General features: G+C 42.8%; 1 protein-coding gene and 1 pseudogene across 2 annotated transcripts in view; both read left to right on the forward strand.

Moving 5' to 3' along the window:
* ZZEF1 (zinc finger ZZ-type and EF-hand domain containing 1) overlaps positions 1–17360 on the forward strand; it is a 99979-nt gene that overhangs the window by 26048 nt on the left and 56571 nt on the right. For both annotated transcript variants that reach the window (XM_087825944.1, XM_087825943.1), the window contains 8 exons: positions 1405–1503; positions 5680–5771; positions 8477–8625; positions 12258–12369; positions 13641–13856; positions 14941–15041; positions 15595–15764; positions 16372–16505. In XM_087825944.1, the coding sequence (XP_087682070.1) occupies positions 1405–1503; positions 5680–5771; positions 8477–8625; positions 12258–12369; positions 13641–13856; positions 14941–15041; positions 15595–15764; positions 16372–16505 (1073 nt within the window). The remainder of the gene's footprint in view (positions 1–1404; positions 1504–5679; positions 5772–8476; positions 8626–12257; positions 12370–13640; positions 13857–14940; positions 15042–15594; positions 15765–16371; positions 16506–17360) is intronic.
* Positions 1628–2483, forward strand: LOC107528035 (etoposide-induced protein 2.4 homolog pseudogene; annotated as a pseudogene).

Consider the following 17360-nt stretch of genomic DNA (forward strand, 5'->3'; position numbering starts at 1 on the left):
ATCCCATAATTCCTGGATGAACATGCCCTCTCTCACTGGGGTTGGGAGGGAAAAGGAGGATGTTGGTTTATTTATGGCAGCATCAGCAGAAGAGGACCTGAGTGTCCACTAGGCCATACTTCCAGGATTTACTGGCCTAATCATTTAGGCTTGGTGGTCATTTGGTCACAGCCATCTTTGGTGAAATACAAGAGTATCTCATTGTATAGGCCAAGAGGATTGGGAAGTTGGAGTACCTCTCATCTCCTGGGGGAGGGAACTAGCCCTCACACAGTGCAAACGATCCTTGTCTTAGAATGCATCCCTATGATAGCTGGTTGAAGAACGTACATGGACATACATATATGCCTGCCACCACTTTCCCCTCCTGGGCCGTCTATCTTAGCACTTTTCTCTTTGCCCAGGATGGGGCTTCCTAATCCTTCTCGACACGGGAGCCCATACAGCTCCTCCCAAGTGACTGTAGTTGGCATGTGAGAAACAACTTACTTGCCATTCATCCTCTAGTGCTAAAGTTTCTGTCCGTGAAGTTTAGTATTGGATCCCATCCTCTTCAGTAATAGAGGCATTTCTATGATATATCTGCCATGATATTTGTACCTTTGCCTTAATATCAGTTAATTTACTTTTTGTTCAGTTTTTAAAGTCAGACAGTTGATGTCTTATATAAATTCAGTTTTCCTCTTAAATTTGGAAAGGTCATTTTTTGGAGGGGTAGGGGGCCCATAGCAGTATGGCTGGATGGGAGGGCTGCATAGTGTCTGGAAAATACTCCAGAAAAGTTTCTGATTCAGATAAGCAGTCATTTGGGCAGGAAGCACTGGATAGGGAGGATTGCTCAGGGGGCAATTGTTCCTTATTTGTAATGTTCTAGTTCTGGGTTGGGTTAGAGGTTCATGGGTACTCAATATATTATTAAAACAAAGGAAAAAGAAAAGTTTTCAGATCATTATAGCAAATGTTGATTTTTGTAATTCTTAAAACTTTCAAAAACTTGGGTAGAGGTATTTTAAAGAAACAAGACCCAAACCCCTAAGACGTTATTTATATATTTAAATGCAACTACAGTAAAAATTGATTATTGGCTCCAAAACAGTATCTTGGGAATGTTTCCACCGCCAAATATGTTGACTCTATGGTATTTATCTTACAATGTACTTTGTTTCTGATTAGTGGTTATTCTGGAGAGCTCTTTTTAAAATCTCTTAGGGAGATAAACTGTACTTTGTGTTCCAGGAAAACACAAAAGATGGTGTCAACTTTTGTCTAATATTACTTCTCTGTTTTAGCTTTTAAGTGGGTAAATTTTTAGTCAGCAATCTGGAACTCCATTTCCCCTGAGTGCACACTAGCTTTCATTTTCTTCGTAGTGCTAGCTTAATGCGCTCTCTTTTCTTTGATCAGGTAAGCCTCTCCAGTTGACTCTGCAGGCCTGTGATGTCAAAGGAAAAGAAGAGAAGTCGGGACCGGAGAACCTCCTTGTTGAACCTTGGACGAGGGATGGTGAGTGGTGGATCTGTCTGTTTCTAGTGAATGAAAAGGGCCGCAGTGTGCTCCCTAGACAGCTGTGTGAAATCACATGCTGATCTGAAATTTTAGGATATGCAGCCATCACTTCAGGTTATCCTTTAGTTGGCAGTGGTCCCTAAACCATTTGTGTGGCTTCTTTCTTACAGTGTTGTAATCTGCTAGGTGTCAATCATCTGTAACCAAAGTACTGAGAGCCTTCGGTTTTGAAAAGCAAGGACTCTTCCTCTTGGAATATACAAAGTTACCTTTTGAAAGTTCAGATTGTCTTTCTATTATGTTATCTGAAAGTTTAAGAAACTCATTGGATCAGTAGCACTATAGAGCTGAAAACATAATTTAAGAAGAAGGGTATTTTTCAATATGGCCAATCTGGCATTTGATATGTGTGGAAGCAAGCCCCACTCCTTCCCTGGTGTCAACATGGTAACCACTGATGCACTCTTCAACGTCGCACTAGGCTCTTTTCCCCATCCAGAGTGTTTCTGAGTCTCTGCCTCATCCATCTTGTTGGCCAGCCGGTTAGTCTCCTGCATATGTCCCCTTTATATTCACTTTTCTGTTTTGACTATTGCCAATTCAGTAAAGAAAGTGGAATGTTCCAGCAATTATCAAACATTGAAAGGAACTGGCCTCACTGCTTTGAATTTGGTTTTCCCTTGTCTTTCCTTACAGCAACACAGACCTCCTGCATTCTCAGTGGTCCCCTCTTCTCTGTCCTGTTTCCTGTATTCATTCTTAGTACCAGTGAGGCAGAGACCTCTGGGAAAACGTGCTTTTCCCCGTTGCACCTCCTCTACTTGGTAGTCTTCTTAAGCAACAGACTCTTGCAGTAGACAGTCTTCCTGAAGCCCTTCCTGAGCAGCTCAGCTTCTGCAAAGACATTTTCTTCACTGCGTACATTTCCTGCCATACTGAAGGCAGGCTGCTGAGTCACCTGCATCCAGAGTAGGGTTGGGAGGAGGCCGGGGCAGCTCTTTTCTCTTTCCTCCTCCCCCATCCGGTAAAGGCAAGACCACTCTGCCAGAGACTTTCTGTATATTTTGTCTCTTGAACATGAAACCAGTATATGGATTTTTTTTAATCTCAGAGAGAGGAAGGGAGAGAGAGAGAGAGAAACATTGATATGAGAGAGAAACTGATCGGTTGCCTCCTGCACACAGCCTAAACCTGGGTATGTGCCCTGAGTGAGAATCGAACCCGCCACCTCCTGTTGTACGGGATGATGCTCCAATCAACTGAGCCACACCAGCCAGGGCAATATGGATTTTTTTATACTGTCATCATCATCCACTAAAAATCCTCTTCTTTTATCTTTTTTTACTTTTATAACCATTTCAAATCACGTCTCCATCTGTTTTTTTTTTAAGGATTTTATTAGAGCAGTTTTAGGTTTACAACAAAATTGGAGGAAGGTATAAAGATTTCCCATATGCCATCTGCCCCCACACATGCATCGTCTCCCCAGTTACCCACATCACTCACCAGAATGGTACTTTTTTTTAAAACCAAGGATGACCATCTATTGACACATCATAATGACCCAAAGTCCATGGGGTTCACTCCAGATGTACATTCTGTGGGTTTGAACAAATCTATAATGACATATATCCATCATTATAATATCATACAAAGTGTTCTCATTGTCTTAAAAATGAGTGTATTTTTAACACTATTCTAAGTCTGAAAGGATCACAGTTTTTCTGTAGCTATTAGAACCATTTGACAGCTCTGTGCCTGGCCTGATTTGAATACTTTGTTATTCTCCCTGTGTCTTACCCTCCTACCTCTCCTCCTTGAGATGGATGGATTTTGTGAACTAGTAGTAGTTTGTGGATTTGTTATTTTTGTTGTATGTATGGGATGTGAATGGATATTGGGAGGAGATTCAGTTTCTCCTGGCCACTCTCTCCACAGCCATCACTGTCTGTGTCTTGTAATTCAGGGTAGGTTTTGGTCTCTCTTGCTTCGCTATAAAAACTGAGCCTGAGGTCATAGGTGGGACAGAATAAAGTTCTCACAACCAGAACCGTTGGGTTTTGAGGAGTGATTTTTTCCTTCCCCTTAGAGGGGGAAAAGCTCTTTTCACTGGTACACTGCAGTTCCCCAACTGCAGGAAGTAACAGGTCTAGGCAAGTGTCACTTGCTGCACAGAGTGCCAGGGAACCCGAACGTTGACACTCGGGAGGGCTGACTTTCTTGTGAGCCAGGGCCACTGGTCTGATATTCTAAAGGAGTGCAGGGTGCTACCAATATAGCTGAAGGGGTAAATTGATTACATTCTAAATCTGTGATTGGTTATTCCCCCCCCCCCCCCCGGCATTTTAAGAGAATAAATTGGGCACGGGGGCATGGTGTCAAAACAAATGTAGCTTTAAAGTATCACAATTAGCCCCGCTGGCATTGCTCAGCTGTTGAGCATCAATCTGTGATCCAGGAGATCATTGTTCGATTCCCGGTCAGGACACATGCCCAGCTTGATCCCAGTCGGGGGTGTGCAGAAGGCAGCTGATCAATGACTCTCTCATCATTGATGTTTCTATCTCTCTCTCCCTCTCCTTTCCTCTCTCTGAAGTCAATAAAAATATATTTAAAAATATATATCACAATTAGACAAGTGAGCTGTCTTTTTACCAAGAAAGGGAGGCACAAAGGTTTTACTTATTTACTTTTTAAGCTTTATTTATTTATATATTTATGTATGTATTTATTTATTTTGGCCTTAAAAGTGCTTAAATATGTATTTGGTGGCAATATTATTTAAAAAGAGTCTGATTCTTTTGACTTAAAGAATTGCTTCGGCTACCTTGAGACTAATTAAAAGTGCTGACTAATCAGTTAATTTCTAGGCAGTATTTCAGCCTTCACAATAGATTTCATAAGATAGAGGCATCCAGACCCCTGGGAAAGTGATAGTTCAATAATTGATGTCGTTTTTAGTATTATTGTTTAGTGGCATTTGTGTGATTTTCTGGCTATATGGTTTCTTAAAATTGGCTGTAGAATTACTATTTGATACAACTAGATCATATAATAGCTTCCCTGTGAATTAGTAAAGGTTCCTTTGGATTTAATTTTCTTGGTGTTGGTGACCGATTTTGCATACTGTCTTATGGAGATTCAACTTCACAAATTTTTGTTTTATTAAACTCAATGTAATGAAATAAGAAGCATGAAACAGGTTTTATTCTTTTCATCTTGGCAAGGCAGAATGGTTGAGAGCAATTCATGGTCCCAGGAAGAATGGTTGGATAGTGCTGACTTAAGCAGATACGTTTAGAGAGGTTTGAAAGAGAAAGGCAGCCTTGGGTCTAGCAGCAGACAATTTTGTGAATTATTAAAGGGTAATTAACAACAAAAAGTAAACTGTGATCTCATACAAATATAAAATTGTGTCATTAATTAGTGAGCTATCCAGTAAGATGTTAAAACAGTTCAAAGGAGAATTCATAGTAGACCAATAGGAATGCTGACAGGAATCTACCAATACATACAAAATTGGCCAGTATGCTAAAGGAAGAATCAGCTGCATTTCCATAGAACACAAGTTTTATTTTTGGGGACAGGAATCATTTGTGTTGCTGTCATTAGTCTACAATTTAGAGTTGTAAAATAGCCTGGAGACAGTGAAAGATGGAGATAGCACAAATGCTACACAGAACACCTAGAAATCTTTTTTTTCCATTTTAAAGTCTTTTACAACCTTTCCTAACAGAGTATTCTAGAAGCTCTCTAATCCCTCTTCAGCCTCTGAGCCTGTTTGCCTTTGTCTCCCCAGTCAAACATCAGTCATGGTTTTAAGAATGGCTCAGAGAGATGATTGATTATCCAGTCTTTCATCTCTTTGAATTGAAGTCACAATTTTTATAAATTTTTTTATTTCTGTACAAACTCAGGGGAGGGCTGCTGATACGGTTGAACCAATTGTACCCTGAAGAAGTTGTGCCTGGCCAGTTTTCTGATAACTAGGAGTTTCTCAGTGGGGTTGAATCTATCCTGAGGGAAATCTTTTCCTAGTTTCCATGAAATTCCAAGATGAACTACTTACTCCCTGCATCAAAGGATATAGTTTTTGTTGTTGTTGTTTTTTATCTTAGTTAGAGTTATGACAAATGAGTCAGCTATCCTAACTTTAGTTTTTTGTTTTTGCAGGTTTTCTCACAGAGACTGGAAAAACCAGAGCAAGTACTATTTTTTCTACAGCAACTGAATCTGCCTTCCAAGTTACACAGATCAGAATTATGGTAACTCTCATGCTACTTTCTTTAAGCAATGTTACTACTGTTTTTAAAAATAGGACTACAGTTCAGAGGTCTGTGTCACTGGCTTTTTTTTTTTTTTTTCTTTAAATATGTCTTTATTGATTTCAGAGAGAGGAAGGGAGAAGGAGTGAGAGAAATAGAAACATCAATGATGAGAGAGTCATTGATCTGCTGCCTCCTGCATGCCCCCAATAGGGGATCAAGCCTGCAACCTGGACATGTTCCGTGACCAGGAATCGAACCATGATCTCCTGGATCCCAGATCAGTGCTCAACTGCTGATCCACACCTGGCCAGGCCATGTCACCGGTTTTTCATTGAACATTTAATGACTTTTTTGAGTCAGATCTGTAGCAGAGAGCAGGGACATAGAGGTGAATAGATTGTTAAGTCTGTGAATGATATGAATATAAGGATCGAGAAAGGTAAGGAGTCATTTCTTAGGATGCAGCTTTCTAACTTTTCCAGGACTTAATGTATTTGATTTCTCTTGTTCTTTCATTTGGAGCATATTTCTTTGTCTCCCCATTTTGGCTGCCTCTCTATATTTGTTTCTGTGTACTAGGTAGATCTGTTATATCTCCCAGTCTTAGTAGGGTGGCCTTATGTAGTAGGTGTCCTGTGAGGCTCAGTGGTGCAGTCTCCTTGATCACCTGAGCTAGGTGCTCTAGGAATGTCCCTTGTGTGGATTTTGTGAGCCCTCCTGTTGTAGTTGAGTCTTGATTGCTGTTGGTCCATCTGTGGGTGGGGTTGACCCTCAGGCTGGTTGACTATGCGGATTGACCCCAACCACAGTGTATGAACTGCTGTGTGGGGGCTGACACGATGAAGTGGAATTTGTCCCAGCAAGGTCTGGTGTCTGCTGAGATCTCCTTTTGGGTGTGCCACTTGTGGAACTAATCAAGTCATGCTCTGATGTGGTCTGAAGCCTCCCACTGGGTTTATTGGTTCTGGGGCCTCTTGGGAGGGACTCCTATACAGGTCAATGTCAGGTACTATCTATGACCGACCCTGAGCTACTGATTAGGAGCTACTAAAGGATCTATGGTTGGTGGCTGCCTCTACTGGGCCTGGGGAGGGAGGCCTAGCTACTAGCTACATACTGAGGCCAGCTTCCACCAGTCCGGAGCCTGGGGCAGGTCAGCAAAGCCCAAAGCACCCTGAGATCTGGTTTCCACCTGCCAGCTGCCTGTCTAGGCTCAGCCACTGGAAGAACCTCTGGTGGTATGCAAGTTCTGTGAGGCAGGTTCAAGTCCCCAGGTAGAGGCAAGTGTTGACTGGGTTGATACAGATTCAAACTTGGCACCAGCGCTGTGTATGTGGCCATTCCGCAAAAGGCAACCACTACCTGCTGGGGGCTATGGACCTTTGCAGTGAGGCAGGGTCTCTGGGAGGCATCAGGGTGGGGCCAGTAGAGTTCATCAAGCTAAAAGAGATTAAGATTTGACCATGTGGACGGAGGGCTCTTCATAGGAACAGTGTGGTGCTGGGTTAGGGTTGTGGGGGAAAATGGCCTTCACCCTAGAACCCCCTGAAAGACTGTGGCAGGCCCAGGCTGCCTGCAGCTAGCTAATTCCTCAGCAGGGCAAGATCTTGGCAGGGTGGGGGCCATAGGGAGTTAGGAGGTTGGGGCTAGTGGATCTCCCACGGGGGGGGGGGGGGGGGGCGCAGTGTTCATGCTGGGGGGAGGGGAGGAATGGCTTTTGCCCCAGGGCCACATGATTCAGTCTCTCCCTGTGCATCTCCGACATCCTGAGTCTTCCCGGACCTCCTTGATAGCCTTCCAAGCAAGAGTTCAGTGGGCCCAGGCTGCCCACAGCTGGCTGATTCCTTGGCAGGGTGTGAGCTTGTCAGGGCAGGACCACAGGGAATTGGGAGGGTGGGGCCAGTGGATCTCCCCAGACCAACACCCTATGGAGGGGAGAGCTCGACCAGGAAAGATGGCATCTGTGAGTGGGCCAGGAAAGATGGCATCTGTGGGTGGTGTGGAAGGACTAAGCGCGGGCACAGTGGCGGCTCTCCCTCTGGCCCTCTCCCCAAGGGCTGCGCAACCCAATCTCTCCCTGAATGACTCCAATTTGCTCTGAGCTGTTGTCCCTTCACTGGAGCCCAGGGTGAGTGGCCGAGATTTTGTGTGTTGGCCCTTAAGAGGGCTCCTGGGTTTCTAGCAGACTCCTGTCTCTCCCTGATGGGTGAAATTCCTGCTAATTTTCATAGCTAGATGTTATGGAGCTCCTCTTCTTGGCTCTGGTGCTCTGGGCTGGGGACCCCAGTATGGGGTGGAGACCCCTTCTCAGGGGAGATCTTTGCAGCTGAGATATCCCTCTGGATTCTCAGTCGCCACGTGTGTGTCCAGGCCATCCTTTTTGAGTCTCTGCCCTTCCTACCAGTCACAATGTAGCTTCTTCTGTATGTCCTTAGTTATAAAGGTTCTGTGCAGTTAGTCTTTAGTTGGTTACTCAGGTCCATTGTTCTATAAGTTTAGTTGCGATTCCAATTTGTTTCTGGGAGGAGATAACTTTTACCTACTTTGCCACCATCTTGGATCTCCCAGGACTGAATGTATTTGAAAGATCATTTCGTTGGTTTGATTAGCTTTAAGTTATTTGCATTTAACCATATTACTTGGAAACAAAACAGCCACAGAACTTTGCCCCCTGCTGTATTTATCTAGATCTCTGTTTCCAGGTTCGACGTGGCGGCATTGGTGCCCAGTGTGGGTTGGTGTTTGCCTACAACTCATCTTCTGAGAGATTTCATGCAGAAGAACACTTCAAGAGGTTTGAAAAATATGACAAGTGGAAGCTTAAGGAATTCAAGCAATTTGTGAAAAGCAGGTAAAGAACAGAATAAAAATCTTTGTAGTTAATAAGATTGTACACATTCTCTTATTGGTGAAATACACTTTTGTGTCTTTATAGAAAAGGTGCCACTAACCCACCCTCAGTTGCCATGAACATTCATTGCTTCTAACAGCATACGTGAAGATGTGTGTTTTAATTTGTTCACAGACTCTTCTTACTCGGTCCCTTCTGTGACCAAGCACACGCATTTTCAAGATGGCTGGGTAATGATACACACCTGAATCGTGGGCAACCTGAGGTCTTCAGCCTTACCTAGCCACTGGGGAATTTACTCATACCCCAACCTCCCTCCTTCCACTCATGCTTTTATTGAAGATATTTATTAAGCACCTACTATGTGCTAGGCACTGAAGATACCGTAATGAGCAGATTGGTAGTCGCTGCTCTAAGGAGCTTCCTTTTTAGCTCGGAACCTGAGGATAAAACTGATAGTATCACAGTGTTATGAATACTACGTAGGGTGTTCTGGGAGCACATGGTAGAGTACCTGGTCAGGGTAGGCTTCCTGGAGGAAGTGTTGTTTATGGTAAAAACTAAAAGGTGAGTTAGAGTTAATTAGCCACTTGAAGAAGTGGAAGGAGGACGTCCTGAGCAAAGAGAAGAGTAGATTTGAGAACCCAGAAGTGAACTATGGCATATTCAAGGACTCACAGGCCCCATATTGCTGAGGTGTACTGTGAGGTGGAGAATGGTGAGAGATGAAGCTGGAGAGCTAGGAAGAGGCCAGGTCATTAAAAGTCTTTTTGTCTCTGTTTTCAGGATTTGGACTTTATTATTAAAGCAATGGGAGGGGTGGGGCAAGGAGTGGGTGGAGTGTGTTGTTGAGGAATTCTAAGAAGAACTAGATCAGGTGTGTGTTTTAGAAGCCCTGCTCTGGATCATGCTGTGTATAGCATGGACTGGGGGAGAGCAAGCATGGAGGCAGGATGAAATGGAGGAGGCTGTCACTGTCACCTAGAAGGCCAAGAGGTGTGGGCGATCTCAACTAGAGAAGCAAGAGCAGTGATGGGAGAGACGTGGACTGATTTAAGAAACAACTAGAAGGTAGAAGCAACCTGCTGAGTTACCAAATGTAGAGCAGAAGAGGGAAGAAAGCTTAGGTGTCAATGAGTCCTGGGGTCTTGACTTGGGAAGATGGGAACATTGGAAGTGTCTGTCTATGAAATAGAAACTACCTTAGGGAAAATAGGTTTGTGGGGAAGATGGTGGGCTTCCTTTTGGTCCTTTGGAACTTGAGGTTCTGGAAAGCCTTTGAGAAATTCATATAGCTAGTTGGATAAATAGGTTAGGAGCCTGAAAGAGACATTTGTGCTGAAAGTACAGATATGAGAGACATTTAAATGATTATTTAAAATGAATTAAAAGAGATCATTCTGGAAGAGTGTGTGGGCTGGGAAGAGAAGCCACCTTAGGTCAACATGCTGAGAGGAACCAGCATTTAAGGGTCAACAGAGAGAAGGAGACTGAGAAAAACATCCAGAAAAGCGGCAGGAAAGTTAGACATGTATCATCATGAAGCCAAGTTGAAAGAAGTAGGGAGGGGGCAATGTTACCCAGGAACCACTAAGATAAAGTCTAGGAGTGGACCTGTTGGATTTAACTGCTGAAGTCATTGGGCAGTGAGGTCATTGTTACTAGTAGCACATTAAAATTCATGCAGCTGAACCCTAGGCTTGCTGTTTTTGCTACTGTATATCACAGGTAATGGGGTGCTGGAGTTAACAGAAGGCTTTAACTGTCACCCAGTACTGTACACTAAGCTCTAATGTACAGAGGAGTCACCAAGGATTGTGTTAAAATGTGGACTCTGATTCCACAGTTCTTGGTGGAGCCTGAGACTTTTCATTTCTAACAAGCTCCCAGGTGACTCTGATGCTCCCCATCCATAGACCACACTTTGAGTAGCAAGGATCTGGAAAAACTCCCTCTCTGTGTGGTATTTCGTTTGGTGGCATCCCTAACAAATGGTCTCTAGAATACTCTTAATGATAGAGAATTTACTACAGTAATTAGAATATGTTCAGTTGAAATCTACTTTTGTAATTTCAACTCTGATCTTAATTCAGTTCTCTTAATGAAAATGACCAAATCTCCCTCACTCCTAAAATCTCCCTATATGTCTCTTTCTTAAAAAGATGCCTTTCTTTTAAAATAGTAATTAGAGATTACAGTTGTTTTTAAGCAGCTATATTCCACTCTTGGGACGTATTAAAATAGGTCTTTTTCCTTTACCCTGCTTTCAAACGAGAGCTTTCACTTCTTATACAGGATGACTTTTTTTTTTTTAACCTCAATGTAGGTCTATTGGCTACTCCCTTGCTGATTTTACTTCTGGTTTCAACCTGAACTACTCTGGAATCCTGATTTGGTTGGCCTACATATTATCAGTGCCTTTCTAGTTTGGAAGTCAAAACGTTAATGTACATGCATCTATCTTTTTGCCTTTTTTTCCTGTCCCTCTGTCCAGACTAATGGTCAGTCAGCACGCTCCAGGACTAGCTGTTTGGTTGCTGTGCACAACTAACTGCTAATACTCAGCTTGCTTTTCCGCACCCTGCCTGCTGTGTGGCGTCATGAACAAGGTTGCCTCTCTCTGCCCGTTGACACCCTACCAGCTCTCTGTATCTCAAAGATTTCCTGGATGTCTCCCAAAGAGTAAATTTTAAAGTCCTCAAACACATAATATTGATGAAGCTCACTGACAGGATTTTGAGCTAAGACAGAGTACCAGCCTGTCCCGTTGGTTTTAGAGTTAACTGTATTGTGAAAGGTTTATGTTAAAAAGGACTTATGTTAAGAAGAGAACATTTTCTCTCTCTGTTACAGAACCTACTCTGGGTCCTTTGTCTTTTTCCTCTTACTATAAACCCCTGCATTTGCTTCTCTTATCCATACGGAATACTCATGTGATGCTAGCTTATCAGCTACATCACAGACTAAATCGTCTAGTTAGGACTATAAGTTGAAAAGACTGCCTTTCCTCTGTCTTAGATATTTAATTCCTGAAAAGGAGTATCATTCAAGTGTCTGCTTTTAAAAAAGAAGTGTCACACAGTTGTGCTTCTTCAGCCTCCAGGCTGACCTGCTTTCCTGGAAGGACTTTAAGGGATAGGAAAAAATGCTGAGGCTTCCGAAGGCTGACGTTTTCTGATTCTCAAGCTCCAGGATCTGAAAGGTGCCCAGCTTTTACCCTTCAGTTGTTGCAAATTGCCCAAACCTCAGGCTGGTCACATATACATTAGCCAAGGAAACAAAACTAAACCTGCCTCCCCTTTGGATCTTTACAGAAACACACGCCAGCTGGTGCATTGTACCTTACTCCTGAGTAGTTCATCTAAGATGCCTTGACTTCGTGTCTCATTCTTCAGATAAACCATTTTTCTAGAGAAGCAAACTTTCTCTTTAGTTCTCAGATTATATTTGGGACTAATCCCATTTCACAAGAGAGGAGGCTGAGAAATGGGAGGAAATTACCACAAACTACCTCTTATGTTAATTGACAGGCCATATATACAAATTAAATGCCACTTAGATGGTACCTTCTTCATTGAGCCCTTGAGAGGTTTAGGAATGGGAATATGCTTGTGATTACCCTGTGTTTTCAGGATCAGTTGCTCGTCTGATGACCTTGGAGAGGATGATCCTATTGGCTGGTTTGAGCTGGAAGAAGAGTGGGATGAAGCAGAGGTCAAGCTGCAGCAGTGCAGAGTTGCCAAAGTGAGCATTATTGAGCGTGGCCTTCATGTGTGGACCCACTCCCTCCTTTTATTTTTTTTTAATATGTGTTTATTGATTTCAGAGAGAGGAAGGGGAGAGGGAGAGAGATAGAAACATCAGTGATGAGAGGGAATCATCTATTGGCTGCCTCCTGCACTCCCCCTCCTGGGGATCGAGCCCGCAACCGGGAATCTAGCCATGACCTCCAGGTTCATGGGTTGATGCTCAACCACTGAGCCACACTGGCCAGACCCCCCTCCTTTTATTCTGTAAGTATTTATCAAGTGGTTATTGTATACCAGCCTGTGCCAACACTGGAACCCTCGAGGTGAATCAGAGATGAGCATGACCCTCTAGGAGTTTATAGTCTAGTGGGAGACGCAGATGTATATGGCACTGGTGTGGGCTGTGATAAATGGATATATAGGGGGCTATTGCAACCCAGAAGAAAAGTACCTACTCTAGCCTGGAGTTCACTAAGGAAGGCTTCCCAGGAAAGGTGGTGTGATGCCAAGTAGAAAGTTGATTAAGCCATCATCTTTAGCCTGGCTAAGATGTGCGGAGAAGGGCTTCTCAGGCTGAGAGAACGGCAAGTACACAGGCATAAATGCAGGAGATGTGTTTCCATAGCTGTGAACTTATCTGGCTATTTAGTTTTTTTAACCTCTAGTATAAATCTTAGTAAAAAGCTTCAACAGAGAAATAAGAACTACCTTTGGGGTTTACACATAGTAGATGCTCAGTAAATATTTATACAGTTGAGGAGTGGATTCTGAAAGGTCCTTGACCAAGGAGCTTTCACTGTTAAGAAGCAGAGAGTTTGCATGGAAATTGAGTTTTGAAAATGGCTTTAGCTTTAAGCAGATAGGGCTCTGTCCTAGGCTCCCAGCACATGGGTTGCATATGTCAACTGAGGGCTTTGAGATACTTCCTCGTGGCATTCATGGACTATTTTTGCCATATATCTGATTTCTATTCAAAATGACTGTGCCACAGAGCAAAAAGACTTCCCTTATTCACCCTGTCTTAATCCCATTTTTGCCTTGAAGAGAGAGTAATGTTGTTTCTCTTGTGATCTTTCCCAAAACCGGACTTCATTCAGCATTTGTGCTTTTTTCTGTTTGTTATAGATACTGGACTTATATGTGTCCCCAGTGCTAGGCATACTTGTTAAAGTCCTGAGGAGCCTTCTAGGAAAGGCTATCACCTCCCGTTCATCAGTATCCAGGGCTTCTGAGTCCTTCAACTTCAATCTCTCTCGTTCTCTTTAGTACCTGATGGTGAAGTTCCTCTGCACCCGCCAGGAGTCGGCAGAGCGCTTGGGAGTACAAGGCTTGAGCATCAGTGGGTACCTCCGGCCTGCGAGAGCAGAAGCAGAACAGAGCATCATCTGTGCTCGCTGCAGAAAGGACGTGGAGGAGAGTGTCTGTGGGGCCACACTGCTCCTTAGGACCCTTCAGTTCATCCAGCAGCTTGCCCATGATCTGGTAGTGTTTCCTCAGTTGTTAGTGCTCATCCTTTGTGAAAGTAAATGACAGTGTTCAGGGAAATGAACACCAGCCAGTGGAACCTGGCCCTGCTGGAGCCATGCAGTATCAATGAGTATGGCAGACACCATGCTGTGATGACGTTGGAAGGCCAAGGGGAGTGAGGTGTTGGGCATAGAGGGCATCAGTCAATGAAAGACTAAGTGGCATGTGACCATCACGGTGAGGCTTCCTAGACTAGACATATAGACAGAGCTGAAAGATCCATCCCCAGCTATGGTTAACTGGTAGACTGGGGAGCTGAAGCAAGTTTATGGATTTATGTCTTCCTGAGGTATAGGTGGGTTCTGTTCGTTTACTGAAAGTACCAGAATAATGCCAGAATTTGAAATCGTTTGTGTTTTTGGTACTGACTTCTATGATCACTAATAAAAACACAGTGACAACTCACTCAAAGGAAGATTCTTATAGCCATCACCACAGAGAACATGGTTCAGCTCAGGAATTCAGTGACAGCCCCTCGTGTGGTGCACAAGGGTCTACTCTGGACCTTTATTCTGCTTCAGGGCACCGTCAGAGGCTGGTAACTCAACGAATAGGTGGTCGGTTTGGTCTTTGTTATTCAAGCTCTCTCATCACAGTAGGAAGCAGCAAATGAGAGGGAGATGCTGAGCAATAGCAGGAGCATTTACAGCAGAATTGGTCTTTTAGCCTACATTCAAGGAAGGGTCAAAGCATACTGTAATGTGGTCCTGAGCAGCAGCAGCATCCAATGAAAATTCACTTATGTTTCGGGTGTGGCATTGATAAAGTCAGGGAGCCTTCATGTGTGTGTGTGAGATGTGTATACATATTTTTATCTGTACATATATACACCACATACACACACATACATATTTTGAAAGTTTCACACCAATAATAGTTGTTCACAGACTTTTTAGTAGTAAAGAGTAAGCATCCATTATATGGGAATTTTACCCTTGTGGCCACCTCATCCCTCAACGAGAAGTAAATGAGCCAGTATGATATTTCTCTAAATTCATTTTAAATTTTATTTTACTTTTTTGTCTTTATAATTTTCTAGGTGCAGCAGAAAGAAAGTGGCTTAAAATATAAATCTTTCCTGGACTTCACGGGTCTTGATTTGCAGATCTTCTGGAATTTTTACAGTAAATTAAAGCAAAAGTAAGTCAGAATTTGTTATACGGTGATAACCATAAAAATACAACTGAAGACACCGAGTTTTCCTATTCTAAATGGACAATTTTTTCCCTAAGTTTTTTTGCTTCCGACTAGTTTATTCTGATTGGAAAGATTTGGCTATTGTGGAAAATAACACCTAGATATAGAAATAACAAAAAAGTAATATTCTATAGAAATTGCCCATTTCTGTAAACCACTTTGTTTGGGCAGTATTTTCACAAACATTTTTTCACTTGATTATCATTACAACCTTGTGGGATGAGCAGGTCAATATCATAGCAGCACCCTCATTTTACAGTGAGGGAACTGGATCAGAAATGCGTCTCCTTGCCCCACCATGGGCAGAGTCAGGTGGGGTCTGCATTTGCAGACTCTGCCTAATACGATGTTCTTTCCATTCCACCTTTATTCCTCTGGGCTGGCATTCTTTTCACCGAGCATGATGCCTAGAGGAGAGTCCTTCGTGGACTGTTTGGCTTTGGAGGGTAAAAGCAACTTGCCTTTTTGCTCTCTGATGTTTTTTATCTTTCTGTAGTCCAAGAGAAGAATGCATCTGTGCCCAAACCCTGCTTTTGCAGCTCCTCCAGAGCTGCTTCTCGGTGCTGCAGAGAGACTCGGCGGCTGCCTCTGAGGATGCGAAGGCTCCACGCCAGAGCCCCAGGGGGGTGGAGGCCGCCAAGGAGCTCTATACGCACTTATGTGATGGTAGGAATTGGGGTTTTCTTTAACGTGATGCTGTGCTAGTTGCCTGCAGGGCCTCTTGCTGTGGAGAACGGGTCCTGTGATCATGCAAGCCCAGGAAAGGCATCACTTCCTTGGAAAACGAGTATTTCCTTTGGTCCTCTTTTGAGCTATTTTGAGTTCAGTGCTTATTCCCTCATCAGTAACTTCCTCCTGGTTTCCGATACACAGTTATCTTATATTGAGATAAATTACTATCACACTCTTCAGCTAAAACACTGGGATGAGTTTGATAGATTGACGGGGAGATATTATAATGATAAATTGACCATAAAACACATGTGACCATCTGAAGTTATTTTTAAATCTTTACCAGGTTGTGACTCAAAAGGACAGGGAAGTAATGGAATTAAAACAGGTACCTATAGGCTTTATTTTAGTTAAATGTAAACAAACAAAAAATAATTTTCTCACGCTGCCTAGCCTGTACAGAAATATTTCTTTGCTCCGATATTAACTACAAAATGGAGAATGATGAGTCTATAGGCTAGTTAACACAGATATGTATATATATAGAAAGAGTGAGTAGATGGAATGTATTAAAGCTGACTCCATTGTTAATTTTTATCAGTGGTGGACAGGGTGGATGGAGATTCTGTGCCCATGGAAATATTAAAACATGAAGTCAGGAATACCCTTCTTAGTGGAGCTGCCATCTTCTTTCCTGATCGACAGACCCAGCGGAATCATCTCTTCACCATGATGGTATTTATTTACATTAAAAGTATGGATTTTATTCCCGATAAAAGTGATGTATTATATAGAAGGCCTAGCCAGTGCTGTAGAACCAGGAAAAGAAATTTTCAAAATAACAATTAAAAAAAATAAAACCAATAATATTTAGAAATGATATGGTTATAGATTATTTTTTATTGCCTGTGTAGACAAGCATCTAACAGAATTACTACTAAGAGTTTGATAAAGAAAATGAGATGCAGCATTTTGAAAAGGCATTTCTATATGCAACAGCTAATTAACAAATGTAATAAAAGTGCTCTGTGGGATGCACAAAAGCCTATAGAAATACAGGACAGAAGAGAAGAAGCATAAAATGCAGTCTTCAGTCCAGTTGGGAACACCTGCCACAAGGAAAAACTAACCCCATATGCAGTAGGCATATAGAAGAGAATCATATTGAGGCTCAGTGACTGAGAAAGGTTTCAGAGAGGAGGAAGGATCTTGGATTGTATTTCACTATCTGAAAAATTTGCATATCATCTTAAGGTACTGGTTTTCACATTTTGAGTTATAACCTTCAGCATCCCTGACCTGACCCACTGGACTGTGGGCAGAGCTCAGTCCTGTTTGTTTGCTAGAAGCATTTACCCGGCAGCTAAGCAAATGATTTTTTTGCTGGCATATGTCCCACAGATAAAAATAGAAAGACTACATATGACCTTTTGAGTGACATTGTTGTCTATTAGCAGAGAAGCCCAGTCACTTTCCCTCAGCCTATCCCTCTAACAGCAGTGGTAAGGGTTATATTTTCCCTCGTCTTTCTGATGAATTAAACAACACTGCTCTCGTTTGTGACCATATCTCTCCCACCCTCCTATGCCA

This window comes from Miniopterus natalensis, chromosome 17 (genome assembly GCF_054644295.1).
Source record: "Miniopterus natalensis isolate mMinNat1 chromosome 17, mMinNat1.hap1, whole genome shotgun sequence".
Taxonomy (NCBI): Eukaryota; Metazoa; Chordata; class Mammalia; order Chiroptera; family Miniopteridae; genus Miniopterus; species Miniopterus natalensis.